Raw genomic sequence first — 16,215 nt, forward strand, 5'->3', positions numbered from 1 at the left:
CATTTTTTTCTCATTCCTTTTCCTATGATTGATTTCTAGTTTCATGCCATTGTGGTCAGAGAATATACTTGAAATAATTTCTATACTTTTAAATTTGTTGGGGTTAGCTTTGTGCCCCAGTATGTGATCAATCCTTGAGAATGTTCCATGTGTACTTGAGAAGAATGTATATTCTGAATTTTTTGGATGTAATGTCCTGAAAATGTCAATTAAATCTAAATTTTCTATTGTGTCCTTTAGGATCTGTTGCCTTATTGATTTTCTGTCTAGAGGGTCTGTCCATTGATGTGAATGGGGTGTTAAAGTCTCCTACTATGATTGTATTCCCATTGATTTCTCCTTTTATGCCTGCTACTATTTGTTGTAGTTATCTGGTTGCTCCTATATTAGGGACATATATATTGATGATTGTAATATCCTCTTCTTGAATTGATCCTTTAACCATTATAGTGTCCTTCTTTGTCTTCCTTTATGGCCTTCGTTTTAAAGTCTATTTTGTCTGATATGAGTATTGCAACCCCTGCTTTCCTGTCTTGTCCATTGTCATGACATCTTTTCCCATTCCCTCACTTTCAATCTATATGTGTCCTTTGCTCTAAGGTGAGTTTCTTGCAGGCAGCAGATTGAAGGCTTTTGCTTTTTTATCCAGTCTGCCCCCTGTGTCTTTTGATTGGAGCATTTAGTCCATTGGCATTTAAGGTAATTATGATAGATATGTATTTATGCCATTTTAAACCTTGTTTTCCAGTTGATTCTATGTTTGTTTTTTCTTCTTTTCTTTTTTGGGTTGAATGGTTTCCTTTTGTTTTATGCTTGAGTACTTTTCAGTTTTAGTGAATGTAATGTTTGGTTTTGATTTGTGGTTGCCCTGTTTTTTAAGCACATTAAGCCCTTCCTATATCTGCTTGCTTTTGCCTGATAGTCACATAGGTTCAGACACATCATTAAAATATAAAAAAGAATCTACATTTTCTTACTTCCCCACATTGCATGATTTTGATGTCTTTTTTTTTTTTAAACATCTTCATGTTTAGATTTGTATGCTGTCTTATTTAAGTGATTTCTTTCCAATTGTGGTTTCCTCCATGCTATTTCTTTTCTCTTTTTTCTCTATTTTTTTTTAATTTAGAGAAGCTCTTTTAGTGTTTCTTTTAGAATGGGTTTAGTATTGCTGCACTCTTTTAGCTTTTGTTTGTTAGAGAAATTCTTAATCTCCCTTTCTAATTTAAATGATATTCTTGCTGGATAGAGTATTATAGGTTGCAAATTTTTTTTCCTTTCAGCACTTTAAATATATTTTCCCACTCCCTTCTGACTTGCAGTGTTTCTGTAGAGAAATCAGCTGATAGCCTTATGGGGGCTCCCTTATAATGAACGCTTTGTTTTTCTCTTGCTGCCTTTGGAACCCTCTCTTTATCTTTAACTTTGGCCACTTTTATTATAATATGTCTTGGTGTGGGCCTGTTTGGGTTCAGCTTATTTGGGGCCCTTTGTGCTTCCTGTATCTTGAACTCAGTATGCTTTAGATTTGGAAAGTTTTCAGCCATAATTTCTTCAAATATTTTTTTTATTATTTATTTATTTATTTATTTTTTTATTTTCCCACTGTACAGCAAGGGGGTCAGGTTATCCTTACATGTATACATTACAATTACAGTTTTTCCCCCACCCTTTCTTCTCTTGCAACATGAGTATCTAGACATAGTTCTCAATGCTATTCAGCAGAATCTCCTTGTAAATCTATTCTAAGTTGTGTCTGATAAGCCCAAGCTCCCGATCCCTCCCACTCCCTCCCCCTCCCTCCCCCTCCCATCAGGCAACCACAAGTCTCTTCTCCAAGTCCATGATTTTCTTTTCTGAGGAGATGTTCATTTGTGCTGGATATTAGATTCCAATTATAAGTGATATCATATGGTATTTGCCTTTGTCTTTCTGGCTCATTTCACTCAGGATGAGAGTCTCTAGTTCCATCCATGTTGCTGCAAATGGCATGATGTCATCCTTTTTTATGGCTGAGTAGTAGACTATTGTGTATATATACCACATCTTCCGAATCTAATCATCTGTCGATGGACATTTGGATTGTTTCCATGTCCTGGCTATTGCGAATAGTGCTGCAATGAACATGCGGGTGCAAGTGTCTCTTTTAAGTAGAGCTTTGTCCGGATAGATGCCCAAGAGTGGGACTGCAGGGTCATATGGAAGTTCTATGTATAGATTTCTAAGGTATCTCCAAACTGTTCTCCATAGTGGCTGTACCAGTTTACATTCCCACCAACAGTGCAGGAGGGTTCCCTTTTCTCCACAGCCCCTCCAGCACTTGTTATTTGTGGATTTATTAATGATGGCCATTCTGACTGGTGTGAGGTGATATCTCATGGTAGTTTTGATTTGCATTTCTCTTATAATCAGCGATGTTGAGCATTTTTTCATGTGTTTGTTGGCCGTCTGTATATCTTCCTTGGAGAACAGTCTATTCAGGTCTTTTGCCCATTTTTCCATTGATTGATTGGTTTTTTTGCTGTTGAGTTGTATAAGTTGCTTATATATTCTAGAGATTAAGCCCTTGTCAGTTGCATCATTTGAAACTATTTTCTCCCATTCTGTAAGTTGTCTTTTTGTTTTCTTTTGGGTTTCCTTTGCTGTGCAAAAGCTTTTCAGTTTGATGAGGTCCCATGGGTTTATTTTTGCTCTTATTTCTGTTGCCTTGGGAGACTGACCTGAGGAAATATTCATGATGTTGATGTCAGAGAGTGTTTTGCCTATGTTTTCTTCTAGGAGTTTAATGGTGTCCTGTCGTATATTTAAGTCTTTCAGCCATCAAATATATTTTTAATCCCCTTTCTTCTCCTTTTCCTTCTGGAATTCCTATTATGCATAGATTGGCCCGCTATATATTATCCTATAGGTCTCTTATATTGCTTTCATGTTTTTTCATTTGGTTTTCTGTCTCCTGTCCTGATTGGGTGATTTCCATTATTTTATCTTCCACATCACTAATTCATTCCTCTGCATTATTCATTCTGCTCTTACTGCCTTAAGTTCTGTTTGTGTCTCTGCAAATGAGTTTTCTAGTTTTTCTTGGCTCCTCATACCTTCTAGTTCCTTTCTAAAGGAATCTGCATTACTGTTCATATTCTCTCTTAATTCCTTCAGTATTTTCAATACTTCCCTTTTGAACTCAATGCCTGTCAGACTGCAGAGATCTGTTTCATTGTTGTCTGCTTTAGGTGAATTCTCCTGTTCCTTTGACTGGGAATGGTTTCTGTGCTTCTTTATCTTGCTTGTGTTTTTCTTTTTTGGTGAATTTGGGAAGTCAAATTGTAGTCTTGTAAGGCTACTTCTATGCAAGAATACCCCTTCGTATTTTTTTGGGGGGGTACTATTTATTTTTGATGTGGGAGTTTGAATATTTGTTGTCTCTTTCTTCGGTGTGAGCAGACTGTTATTCCCAGGATGCCCAGTGTGTTTTCAGGGAGAAGGAGGCAATGGGTAGGGCCAATGGTCATTGGGCTCTCAATAGCAGCAAGCACCTGCAGGAAGGTGGCACAGGCTACTCCTAGCTGCAGGGCCCTGGGAAGTGGTAATAAGCTCTAGGCAGATCTTCAAGGTGATACCAGTAGCAACAGCAGGGTGCGTGAGTTCCCAGGGGAGTGAGAGCAACAAAATCTTGTGTTTGATTGCAATGCCCTCTTTTGAGGTGAATGGAACCACAGGTGGTGCCTGTTCAGGGACCCCTATTGGGAGCAGGCCATGACCATCTCTAGAGTCAGCGATAATTGCAGTGGTTTGTCCCTGCCACCTGTAGACCGTGCATGAGGAAACCTGTCTCACTTAGCCCACACATGAGGTGTGGTGAAGGGTGCTCCTAGTTGCAGGACTCTGGGAAGTGACAGAGATCAGGTGTGTGGGTACTGCCCAGAACGACTGGCAGTGGCAACAGCAGGGCGGGTGTGTTCCCGGGAGTACAAGAGCACAAACAGGTGGTGTTCAGTCACAATGCCCTCCTCTGTGGTACCCTTTAGGTAAGTGGGGCTGCAAGTGATTTTTGTTCAGTTATTTCCAATGGCAGTGTGCCATGCCCACCTCTGGAATCAGGGATAACTGTGGCAGTTTGCCCCTGCCACCTGCAGACCATGCAAGAAGCACCCTGTCCCACTTGGCCCATGCAGGAGGTGCTGCACCAGTTGCTCCTAGTTGTAGGGTCTTGGAAAGGGACAGTGACCAAGTGTCTGGGGCTCACCCAGAGCGTTTGGCAGTGGCAGCTGTGGGATGGGTGTGTTCCCATGGATTTGAGAGTTGCAATGCCCTCTTTTTTTCTTTTTTGGCAAACCCTGAGGTGACTGGGGTCACTGGTGGAGCCCATTCACAGGCCCCCAGTGGTGGCAAGCCACGCCTCCCTCTGGCCTCTGAGAGGACCTCCTCAGTCTGTCCCTGCCACGTATAGATCGTTCAAGAGGCACCACCTCGTGCTTAGCCCCCTCATGCCCTTAGCACACACAATAGGTGGCTGGCCACCAGTAGCCTGCACAAGAAGCACCTAAGCTCCCTTAAACAAACAAGAGGCTTCTCATTGCCCATAGCCTCCATAGAGCCGCCCCACCCTCTAAGCCTGTGGGCATGTACATGCTCCAGCACAGGGAGTTTCCTATGGTGGCCCACCTCTCCTCCTCTCTCCTCCCCAACAATGGCACCCTGCCTCTCCTGCAGGACTGGACCTTCTCCCAGGTTCCCTCTGCCAAGGTGTTCCCCAAGTGTCAATTTAATTTTTTTCCCCCAGAGAATGACATGCTATAAGGAAAGAAATAAACTAAAAAAGGAACAACTCAGGGTAAAATTGGAATTAAGATAATGCCAAAATGTGCTGAAATGGAAAATAAAATTGTTTCTTGCCCTAGTTATCTGCCAAAAAATTTTAGAGTAATAAACAGTCTAAGATAAAAGTTAATTCAAGGATGCAGCCAAAAATTTCACAGAACCAGAACAAATTATTTCAAAACTTGTTTGTCAGCAAAAAAGACCCCAAACAGCAAAGCAATCTTGCCAAAGAAAAATGAAGCTGGAGGAATCAAGCTCCCTGACTTCAGACTGTACTACAAAGCTACAGTCATCAAAACAGTATGGTACTGGCACAAAAATAGAAATATAGATCAGTGGAACAGGATAGAAAGGCCAGAAATAGACCCAAGCACTATGGTCAATTAATTTATGACAAAGCAGGCAAGGACATACAATTGAGAAAAGACAGTCTCTTCAATAAATGGTGCTGGGAAAACTGGAGAGCTATGTGAAAAAGAATAAAATTAGAACAGTCTCCAACAGCATACCGAAAAATAAATTCATAATGGCTTAAACACCCAAATGTAAGACTAGATACCATAAAACTCTCAGAGGAGAACAGAGGTTGAACACTCTATGACATAAACTGTAGCAACATCTTCTCAGATCCAATTCCTAGAGTAGTGATAATAAAAACAAAAAATAAATAAATGGGACCTAATTAAACTTAAAAGTTTTTGCACAGCAAAGAAAACCATAAACAAAACAAAAAGACAACCCAAAGAATGGGAGAAAATATTTGCAAATAAAGTAATTGACAGGGTTTAATCTCCAAAATATACAAACACCTCCTGCAGCTCAATATAAAAAAAGAACAAACAACCCCAACAAAAAAATGGGCAGAATATCTAAAAAGACATTTCTCCAAAGAATACATGGATGACCAAAAAACACATGAAAAGATGTTCAACATCACTAATTATTAGAGAAATGCAAAACAAAACTACTATGATGTACCACCTTACACATGCCAGAATGGCCATCATCAAAAAGTCTACAAACAATAAATGCTGGAGAGGGTGTGGAGAAAAAGAAACCCTATTACACTGTTGGTGAGAACGTACATTGGTGCAACCATTATGGAAAACATTAGAGAGGTTCCTCAAAAAACTACAAATAGAACTACCATATGACTCAGCAATCCCATTCCTAGGCACCTATACAAAGAAAACCATCATTTGAAAAGACACATGCACTCCAGTGTTCATTGCAGCACTGTTTATAATAGCCAAGATATGGAAACAACCTAAATTTCATCAACAGAGGAATGGACAAAGAAGATGTGGTACATATATACAATGGAATATTACTCAGCCAATAAGAAGAATGAAATAATGCCATTTGCTGCAACATGGATGGACCTAGAAACTATCATACTAAGTAGTGAAAGATAAACATCATATGATATCATCTATATTTGGAATATATATAAAAAAGGATACAAATAAACTCATTTGCAGAACAGAAGCAGTCTCACAGACTTTGAAATACTTTGGGTACAAAAGGGGGCAAGTGGGGGATGGAAGGGATAGACTTGGGGTTTGGGATTGGCATGTGCACACTGAGGTATATGAAATGATTGGCCAGTGGGGACCTGCTGTATAGTACAGAGAACTCTACCCAATATCCTGTGATAATCTATGTGGGAAAAGAATCTGAGAGAAAATGGATATGTGTATATGTATGTTACTTTGTTGTACAGCAGAAATTATCAAGCCTTGTATATTAACTATACTTCAAGAAAACTTAAAAACAAAAACAAAAAAATAAAAAAACCTGAGCCACACCAGTGACAGTATTGACTCCTTAACCACTAGGCCACCAGGGAGCAACCAGTATATACCTTAGACTTACACAATGTATTTGTCAATTTTATCTCAATAAAGCTGGGAAGAAAAAGTTAATAAAAAAAAAAAAAAGAGGTAGAGCCTATTCCTCTCCTCATTAAATGTGAGTTGTCATCGTGACTTCCTTTGACCAAAAGAATGTGGCAGAAATGATATCGTGCAAGTTCAAGAGGCCTGTCAGTTTGTTTTTGTCCTTTTAAAGCAGTGCCCTAAAACCTTCTAAGGAAGCTTATCCAACTTAATGGAAGATGAGAGCCTCCATAAAGAAGCAGCAATGCACCTTAGCAAGAAGTTAGCACCAATTGCAAAATACACCTTGGGAGGCAATCTTGGATCTTCCTTCAGTCTTAGCCAAAGCTCCATGAGTAGTCCAGTAAAACCTGAATAGGAATGCCTCAGAATCAAGAGAAAACCTTTTTTTTTTTTTTTTCTTAACCAGTGAGTTGACATGGTTTCTTAGCCAGCAGTAGTTTAATGATACATGGCCTGAGAAGTGGGAAGCAAATCCGAATGGAGATTGATGAAATCAAGAGAAGACAAAATTTGAAAGAGGAGATAAGAAATAAGAAAAGTCATGAAAGCAAACAAGGGAAGGATAATGTAAGGAAAGAGATGCATCTGCTAGGTTTAGCAATTAAACTCCTGCTTAATTTGACTTGAAAGATGTGTCTTCTATCACACTGGCTTTTACTGACAGCTATGAGAAAACTGGCTTCCCTGGGTTGTATTAAGGCACTCCATCGCTTATGATAAAATGAAAGGCTGTTTTCTCTTGCATCTGCCATTTGAAGTGGTAGCTAACACTTGTGAAATTTATACCATCTCATGAAATCTTAAACAAACTATTGTTCACTTAACCTTCATCTCAGGTTTCTGCTATATCTACCCTACTTTAAAAAAGAAAATTCTTTATAAAATTCTAACGTTTGGTAAGACATTGGTATGCAAAAGAACACTGGCTTAACCCTGATCTTTACAAATAAAAACTAATTTTAATTAATAATATATCAAAATATAATAAACACCACAATTACACACATACACAGAGCAAAGCAGAAAGATCAGAGTATCTGATGCCAGATTTTTTTAAGCCAACATAAAACTGTAATTACTACAAACCAACACTGAAGAATAACCTATTGTCTTAAGTTTTCTAAAAGGCTATAATGACTTTTTCATCTTTTCAACAAATTGAATAGTGACTCTCACCCCAATTATAGGAAACAAACTCCTACCAACAGTGTTAGATGATCCTAATTTTAAAGAGACCTTAAATTTAAGCATAATATCTAACCTAATTATATTCCAAACACATTAGAATGTAGCATAGCATTCTACAAGAAGGAAACTCCTTAGTTGATTTATTGCTTAAATTATGGAAAAACAATGCAGTTACAGGACACATTCTTGCATTTAAAAGATCAACTTTTCCATGTAATGGCTGTGTAATTTGTGTTAAGAAGTAGATTCCAGTTCCAAAGAGTAATCAGTCTTTTGAAATTGTGTTCTCAACTGGCTCTACAGATACTTCAATTGATATGAACTCAAGTTCTTCCCAAAGTTTTAGAAGCAAATGTTATTTAGGTTACTTTCCCTTACACAAATTTTAACTTAGGTTTTCATCACTCCTCCTCATGTATTATGATGTTCTTGTCCATCACTGATAAATAATTATGAAAAAATATGACACAAAATGTATTACCTTGATGGACAAAAGCAAAAGTATTTATGAATGTGCTTTCTGATTTTAAGTTCTTGAATGATATTCTAACATTTTCAAGTAGTAAACAATCTCAATGACTAGTTCTTGTGTATTTTCTTGTGTACTTTCAGGTTTCTTAGCCTTCTCAAGTTTCATTAAAATTTAAATAGGGGGAGGGAGTGGGATGGATGGGGTGCTTGGGATTGATTAATAGATGCAGACTATTGCCTTTGGAATGGATTAGCAAAGAGATCCTGCTGTGTAGCACTAGGAACTACATCTGGTCACTTATGATGTAGCATGATATGTGAGAAAAAAAGAATGCATACATGTATGTGTAACTGCGTCACCATGCTATACAGTAGAAAATTGACAGAACACTGTAAACCAGCTATAATGGAAAAAAAATAAAAATTATAAAGCGAAAAAAAGTTAAATAGAATTACCTAAATTCCACTGGAGAAGGCAGGAACCTCTTAAGTGGCAGTGGATCACCCCACTTTTATTTTCTATAAGAATTTTAATGGAGCTAATAGTTCTCCTAATACTTTTAGTTCCAATTTTATCTTGCCTCCTAGAGGATGATCACATACACACTACTTATTCTTCAAACCAGGTCACATTTTAGGACCAAGGAGAGAGCCATTAATAATGATCTCAAGAAAATGGTACTATCCTGACAAACCTGTAAGGCCAAATCACCTATTTCTCATATCAAAAGGTATTTCCAATTATCTGTGGCCCTCCTCAAACTTCTTCTCTAATTTCCTTAAGATCTTTACTCACACTTTTCCCAGAGCTTTTTTACATTCCCAAACTTCTTACCTCTCTCCCCATACTGCCAGAGAGAGCTTAAACATTATCTTATTTTGCAGAACTCAGCTCTTCTCTTATTATTCAGCAATATTGAGAGTATTGAAGATTTGTCAACCAAAACCTCCCATCAAAATATTTCCCTCAACTGGAAGCTGTATTCTCCGTGGTATAGAAGACACTATTATTAAGTTTTAGGTTTGCTTTAGTATTCACAACATTTATACCCCTTCCCACTGTATTTGGATCTCCTCCTGGACAGTGCTGTTACCCAGCATGGATCCCTCCAGATTCCTTTTACTGGATCTTTGCACCCATCTATCAGATTCTGCTGTTAATAAATTGTTTTTGACTTTCAGCTAAATAACCTTGGGCATTAGGGTGGTCTGCCAATGTAGAAAGCTGGAAGTTTCTCAGATTCACTTTCTTCCTTTGAGGCAGCACCTGTGGGCCAATGGTTTACTGGTATAGGAGTATAAAATCCCATCTTCTTTACTTCTAAAACTACAATGTTTGGGCATTAATTTATACTCCAGAGTGTCTCCCCTAATTACACAGCATCTGCAACTTTGGTATTTCCTTGTGCAGAAGAGTTAACTTAGCAGGCCTGAGGGTGCTATCCTTAGTCATGCTCACTGTGCTGGCCCTTGGCTTGCATCTGGGCACTTGAATTTCTGGAGGGCTCTCCATTCTCTAGATGATTTATTGCTTACTGTGGTTAAAGTATTTATACAAGCAACAAGGCTTAGACCAAACACCTGCATTCCTTCTGGGAGTCTGGAATTTTGTTATGGGATTGGCAGAGAGTGACTGCCAATGGCTGACCCAATGTAAACCCTAGCCTCACAGGCTCAGATGAACTTCCCTGATAGACAATACCATACATGTTACAATTTGTTGGTGGAAAAATTATACATATCCTATGTGACTCCACTTGGAGAGGACTCTCAGAAGCTTGTGCTTGGTTTCCTCTGGACTTTTCCTGTGTGCCTTTTCCTCTTGCTGATTTTGCTTTGGATCCTTTTGATGAAATACATCGTAGCTGTCGGTATGACTACATGCTAAGTTCTGTAAGTCTGCCTGGTGAATTACAGAAACCGGGGGTGGTTCTGGGAACCCAAGATACATTCCTACTTATCTATGTCGCTTCTTTATTTCCTCTTCTTTTACTGGATTCCCTGGGAGCACATCCTTAACAAACTGTGTGCATCCTAATCCTTGACTTGGCCTATGTCTTGAGGAGGGCTTATGAATATTCTCAGACAAAATAATTCTTTCTATTCCTGGAATGATTTTCTCCTTACCCTATACTCTTTATTCCACATATCTCTATCCCCCTCCAAACCATTACTCTTTAATAAATATATTTGAATGAATCAATCTGACATTTATATAATTTATAAACTATATAAAAATTATACTACAAAGCTTAAAATAAAGCAATACCTTGCCATATCTCTCCCCATACTGAGTCCTGTTTCCCAGAGACAAAATTTTTCAATATTTTTTAGGTATTTACTTCTGATTTACCATAGGATATTGAAATGGTATGTCCTTACATTCCTTTTAATACTGATACATGGGAAAAAAATAAGTATGACATGAAGTGCCTGGGAAAGAAAGAGTATATAAGTCTTCCCCTCCTCAACTCATATGTGGATACACATCTCATTTCAGCAGGAAGAAACTGGTGGTAAAAGTACAGAAAGTCACATGGCAAGCCAGTGCTTAGGACACTGTAGTCATCTTCAACCAACTTTCACAGTCAGTTCTTTTGGTACTTCTGATAACATTCAGAAATGGTTCCAAAAAGAGGCAGAAAAACTTACCTGAAAGGCCTGCTTCAGCACTAACCTCAAGGAGTTCTTAATCATAGGTCTTCTTCAGCATTACTCAAATTGAGCCAGTTTGCTTTGGATAACAGAGTCGGGTCTTATGTTCCACCAAATCAACCCTTTTCTCATTTTAGTACAGTGGTTCACAAACTCCACTGCATCAGAACTATCCAGAAAACTTCATAAAAGTACAGCTTTCTGGGACTTGCCTCCATAGTTTGTGATTCATTGGGTCTGTACACAAGACAGGTACCTGAATTTGTAGCACAGATTGCTGATGATGGGAGATTTTAAAACACTCTTTGCAAAAACAGATATAGCATTTCACAGGGTAATCGGAGCTGTAGCCGCCAGCCTATACCAGAGCCACAGCAACGCCAGATCCGAGCCGTGTCTGCCACCTACACCACAGCTCACAGCAACGCTGGATCCTTAACCCACTGAGCGAGGCCAGGGATTGAACCTGCAACCTCATGGTTCCCGGTCGGATTCTTTTCCACTGCGCCACAATGGGAACTCTAATATTTTTAACAATCTAATAGATTTTAACCATGGTGGCATGACACAATGGTATGTTACAATCAGGTCTTAGGTTTATGTAAAACATTTGTTATTAATGACATTTCAAGTAAGTAAGTTACTTTTTAATAAATAAGTTTGAGTAATTTAGGATTAATCCATATCATAATGATGTTTCTATTCATTTGAATTTTGACACACTATACCCAATGCAAGAGGAAGGAGCTGAGCTTCAAGAATGGCTTAACACACTTGGAAGACCCTGGCCAGACACTGCTCTTATTATTATACTATTAGTAGCTGTGTAATGAGTAGTTGCTGCATCAATTTACTTCTATACAAGTATTAGTTCTCGATTTCATAAAAATCTCTGTCAAGTATGACTGTGACTCATGTATGTCAACATCATGGGTTATATGTTAACTTTTACTAATGTGGAAAAAATAAGAAAAGTAGCATAGACATTGCAGGTATTTTTAAACTGCTGATACTCATTGCTTGGCAAAGTAATACACAAAAAAATAATACAACTATGGTTTACACAAAGTGCCAGTACTCTGATATCTGATACAGAACACATGGTAGTGAAATATGGATGACACCACTTTTCTTTCTTTCAACAGAGGGGAGAGAAATATGGAAACAATATTAAGTTTACAGTATCCCTAAGTAATTGATATGACAGATTATTTTCAGATTTTCAGCCTAACAGCCTTGCTTGCTTCTGTGTCTAACCAATCAATTTGGGAAAAAAAAATACTCTGGCCTCACCAAATCTAAACTTTTAAATAAAACACAAACACATTTTGCAAAAATAGAGATAAAGCAGATTTGGGATTTTCTCAGAGGTTCAAGCTCCTTTAGGATTATTCCACTTGCACTCTGCCCCATCACTACCAGACTTCTAAGAGTAGTTCCTGTATTTGTGCTTCAGAGATATGGGATCACTTTTTTAATGAACTTTAAGTTATGAGTAATATTTTTTCCGTTACTCATAAAACGTTTCTGTCTTTCTGGAGAGTCTAATTGTCTTGTAAGTTCTCTCTCACCTCGTATGTTTGCTACACCCTTCTGTGTGCCAGAGAATCTACATAAAACTCCTCCTGGGTGCCATCACAACCCTTACCAACTCTGCTCCTTAGAAGACAATTGGAAAAATAAATAATAACAGCAGCAGCAAGCAGCAAATCCTAAGATCTGTGGATCTTTGAAAACTTGGATGAAGAGTATTTCAGGAAAAAAAATACTTTAAATGCTTTGAGGTCATTAACAAAACTGTGACATTTGTGAGGAACGTGGGAAGAAAAAAAGCCTTTTTATTATTTGCTGTATTCACAGGCTCTAATTCTTCATTTCCCTTGTTGAGCTTTAACTTAATTATAAAACAAAATCTACAGCCATAGCCAGGCCTAGAGGTTGAGTCTGTACTTCTAATCAACTTTAATTCCCTGGGCTCGGTTTAATTACAAAACGACATTTGGTGCAGCTGCTAAACAGTTACCAGGTGACCACATGATAATACTGGAGAAGTGTTTACAGGTCTCCAGCTTTTGCGCTGCTTCTTCCAGCAAAGCTGTTTCAGTTATAGATACATCTGAATGGCCTCTAGGATTTATAATAAAAATTTTCTTGATTTTATAAATCCCTGCAGTTGAGCCAGTTAAAATACTGAGTTGCACTACAACTAATATCAGGAAGTAAAATGGAACAACAGAGGAGATGTCTTGATAAAGAACAATAATAACATACTGAATATCAATAACATACTTCTTACCGTTTAAAATTCATTCTGTTTGTGGGGTGGACAAAGTAAAACCACCTTATGTATATTGTGAGTTATCAGTTTGCCTCTTAGGTTATAACATACATTACTGTCCAACCTAACTAGACATATCTCATTCTTTTGCTTGTCATTGTTCGCAAGACAATTTAGGAGGTTTTTTTTATCTGTACTACAAAATATTTTTTACTTGACAAAATTAAATTTAATCACTGATGTTTCTAAAATAGCCAGTTTCTCTAGCATATTTAAAATATACTTGGAGGAGTTCCTGTCATGGCGCAGTGGAAAATAATCCAAATAGGAACCATGAGGTTTTGGGTTTGATCCCTGGTCTCACGCAATAGGTTAAGGATCTGGCATTGCCATGAGCTATGGTGTAGGTCGAAGTCACAGCTCAGATCCTGCATTACTGTGGCTGTGGTGTGGGCAGGCAGCTTTAGCTCTGATTTGACTCCTAGCCTAGGAACTTCCATATGCCACGGGTGAGGCCCTTAAAAGCAAAAAAAAAAAAAAAAAAAAAAGATACACACACACATTTACACTCAATTTGCACAAACATCCAGGAAGACCACTGCAATAAGTGAGATCTGATTTTTCATTTGATAATATTTACGTGGAAGTTCCAAGCACAATCAACTTTTCATCTTAGAGGGTTTTTGTCCATCAACTCAAATACACTTTTTTTTTTTTTTTTTGCTTTTTAGGGCCATACCTGTAGCAAATGGAAGTTTCCAGGCTAGGGGTCGAATTGGTTATCAGCTTACAACACAGCCACAGCAATGCCAGATCTGAGTCTCATCTGAGACCTACACCACAGTTCATGGCAACGCTGGATCACTGACCCACTGTGAGAGGCCAGGGATCAAACCTGTATCTTCAGGGATACTAGTCAGATTCTTTTCTGCTGCGCTCTCAAATATACTTTTTCTAATACTTAGGATTCCAGTTCCTCTCTAGGTCTATAGGAGGATAAGAAAAAAAATTATTTAAATTAAGGAAAAGGAATCAAGAAGCATTGTCATTAAAGGAGTTATAATGATGCTAAAATAAATGACACTTACTGTATTTACAGCAACTCAGAAGGTAATATAGAGTGCCATTTAATTCAAATTATGATTTGACATGAGTAGATAAGCACAACAGAATGTTTTCCATTTGCTTTCTTTTACCTCGATGTCAATTGCTTTATCATTCCCTTTACAGCAGAACTGGGTAAAAGCTAAAGAGAGGATGTACCATAGCTAATTATATCACAGAAAAAAGTGGAATATATAACATTCATAAAATATCTGGAGCAATAATCCCTTTCTTCACCTTCCAACCACAACGCTGGTTCAGATTTTACCTGGTTCATATTTTACCTGGTTCTGTCCTGCATGACTACCTTGGACCCTGGACAAAGACAACACTCTCCATTTCACAGTTAAGAGGCTAATTTTCAGTACTAGCAGGGTCTGTCAGTTTTCTATCCCAGAGAGTATCCTTCTCTACTGAACAGTGACTGAGTCACAGGAGGAAACGATTCTGCTTGCTGGAAGAAAATCTGATGGAAGGAATTACGAGGTCTACCAGATGTTCCAGTGCCCCTGAGGGGGCACCAGAATGTTGCTGCATATGCTGTAAACAGCATCAACTGTCAACTATGGGACCCTGGGGCATGGTGCTCATGCTGCTCTGACTGCAGAGTCATAGGATTCCAGAATTGGAAGGAACCTCAGAGATGATCTTAGTCAGGGGTTTTACGCTATGTCTGGGGGAGTTCTATGTTTCCTAAGTGTGACTTGGGCATTGCTAAAGAATAAGGGGGAATTTCCCTGAAACCACGGCAACACTCTTGGAAAGATGTACAAATCTTAGGTCAAGTTTGACAGCAAGACAGGATATTTTATCAAACAAAAATCAGCTGTAAAAGCCGAAGGTAATACCAATGGTTTAGGAAAAGAACCTTATGGAAAATCCCCATCCTGATGATTGTATGACATTCCTAGAAGGGAGAGCCTTAGAACTCAGAAGGCTGATTCAGGAACTCTAGGCTGCAATAGGCCTCATTGCTTGGAAGTCTGGAAATTAAGTTATATTACTAAGACACAGTATCAGAGTGGGAGGTAAAAGCTTCTGAGATCTGGACAACCAACCCTTACAACCTTTCTTTATTTATATATCATTTTCTATGTCAAATTTTAAAAGAAAAAACACTTGGAAAAAATGTTACCTTTCCTTGTTACATTTTAAATTTGACAATTTGATATATTATTGCCTTGACGATAATTTCTTATTCTATATTACTTGTTTTCAAAGTAAGAAATACCATGTGATTGTTCAAAGACCCTCTTCACAGCCACCAGAAGAAAGAAAGAGAGAAAGAGAAAAAGAAAGAAATGGAAGGAAGAAGGAAGGAAAAAAGAAAGGAAAGAAAAAAGAAAAGTGTGGGAAGGGAGGGAAGGAAGGAATGAAGGAAGGAAAGAAGGAGGAAAGGAAAGAAGGAGCAGCTATTTCTATGTTTGTAAATGGAACCAGTTATGATAAAACATGAGATTTAACATAAGGAAAAGCACTTCTCCAGAGTCAGACATTCATAAAAGCAACATCTTTCTTACCATCACTGTTGATGCATACAACCTCTTGAACTTGAGTGCCTGGACCACATTCTTTTCCATTATCCGGTTCACAGTCTCCAAGCCTCACTGCTTTCCAGTCATAGCAGGATGGCTCTTCACAGGGAATGGCTTCCAGTAAGTGAGGGCAGTTCCCAGTGCCCCCAGAGCCTCCAGTGGGCTCATTGGTAATGCGCCGCTTCCTCAGTTTGAAACCTGAATTATTGGGGAAGGAAAATATTTATTGTTACCATCATGGGTTGAATATTCAGAAGACTGAATG

At 38.3% G+C, this 16,215-nt stretch overlaps 1 protein-coding gene across 3 annotated transcripts in view; it reads right to left on the bottom strand.

Annotated features, from left to right (window-relative positions):
• The window catches only part of THSD7A (thrombospondin type 1 domain containing 7A), a 446,361-nt gene that overhangs the window by 161,901 nt on the left and 268,245 nt on the right, over positions 1-16,215 (bottom strand). For all 3 annotated transcript variants that reach the window (XM_021102433.1, XM_003357451.5, XM_021102432.1), the window contains exon 6: positions 15,936-16,148. In XM_021102433.1, coding sequence (XP_020958092.1) covers positions 15,936-16,148 — 213 coding nt within the window. The remainder of the gene's footprint in view (positions 1-15,935; positions 16,149-16,215) is intronic.

This window comes from Sus scrofa, chromosome 9 (genome assembly GCF_000003025.6).
Source record: "Sus scrofa isolate TJ Tabasco breed Duroc chromosome 9, Sscrofa11.1, whole genome shotgun sequence".
Classification (NCBI taxonomy): Eukaryota; Metazoa; Chordata; class Mammalia; order Artiodactyla; family Suidae; genus Sus; species Sus scrofa.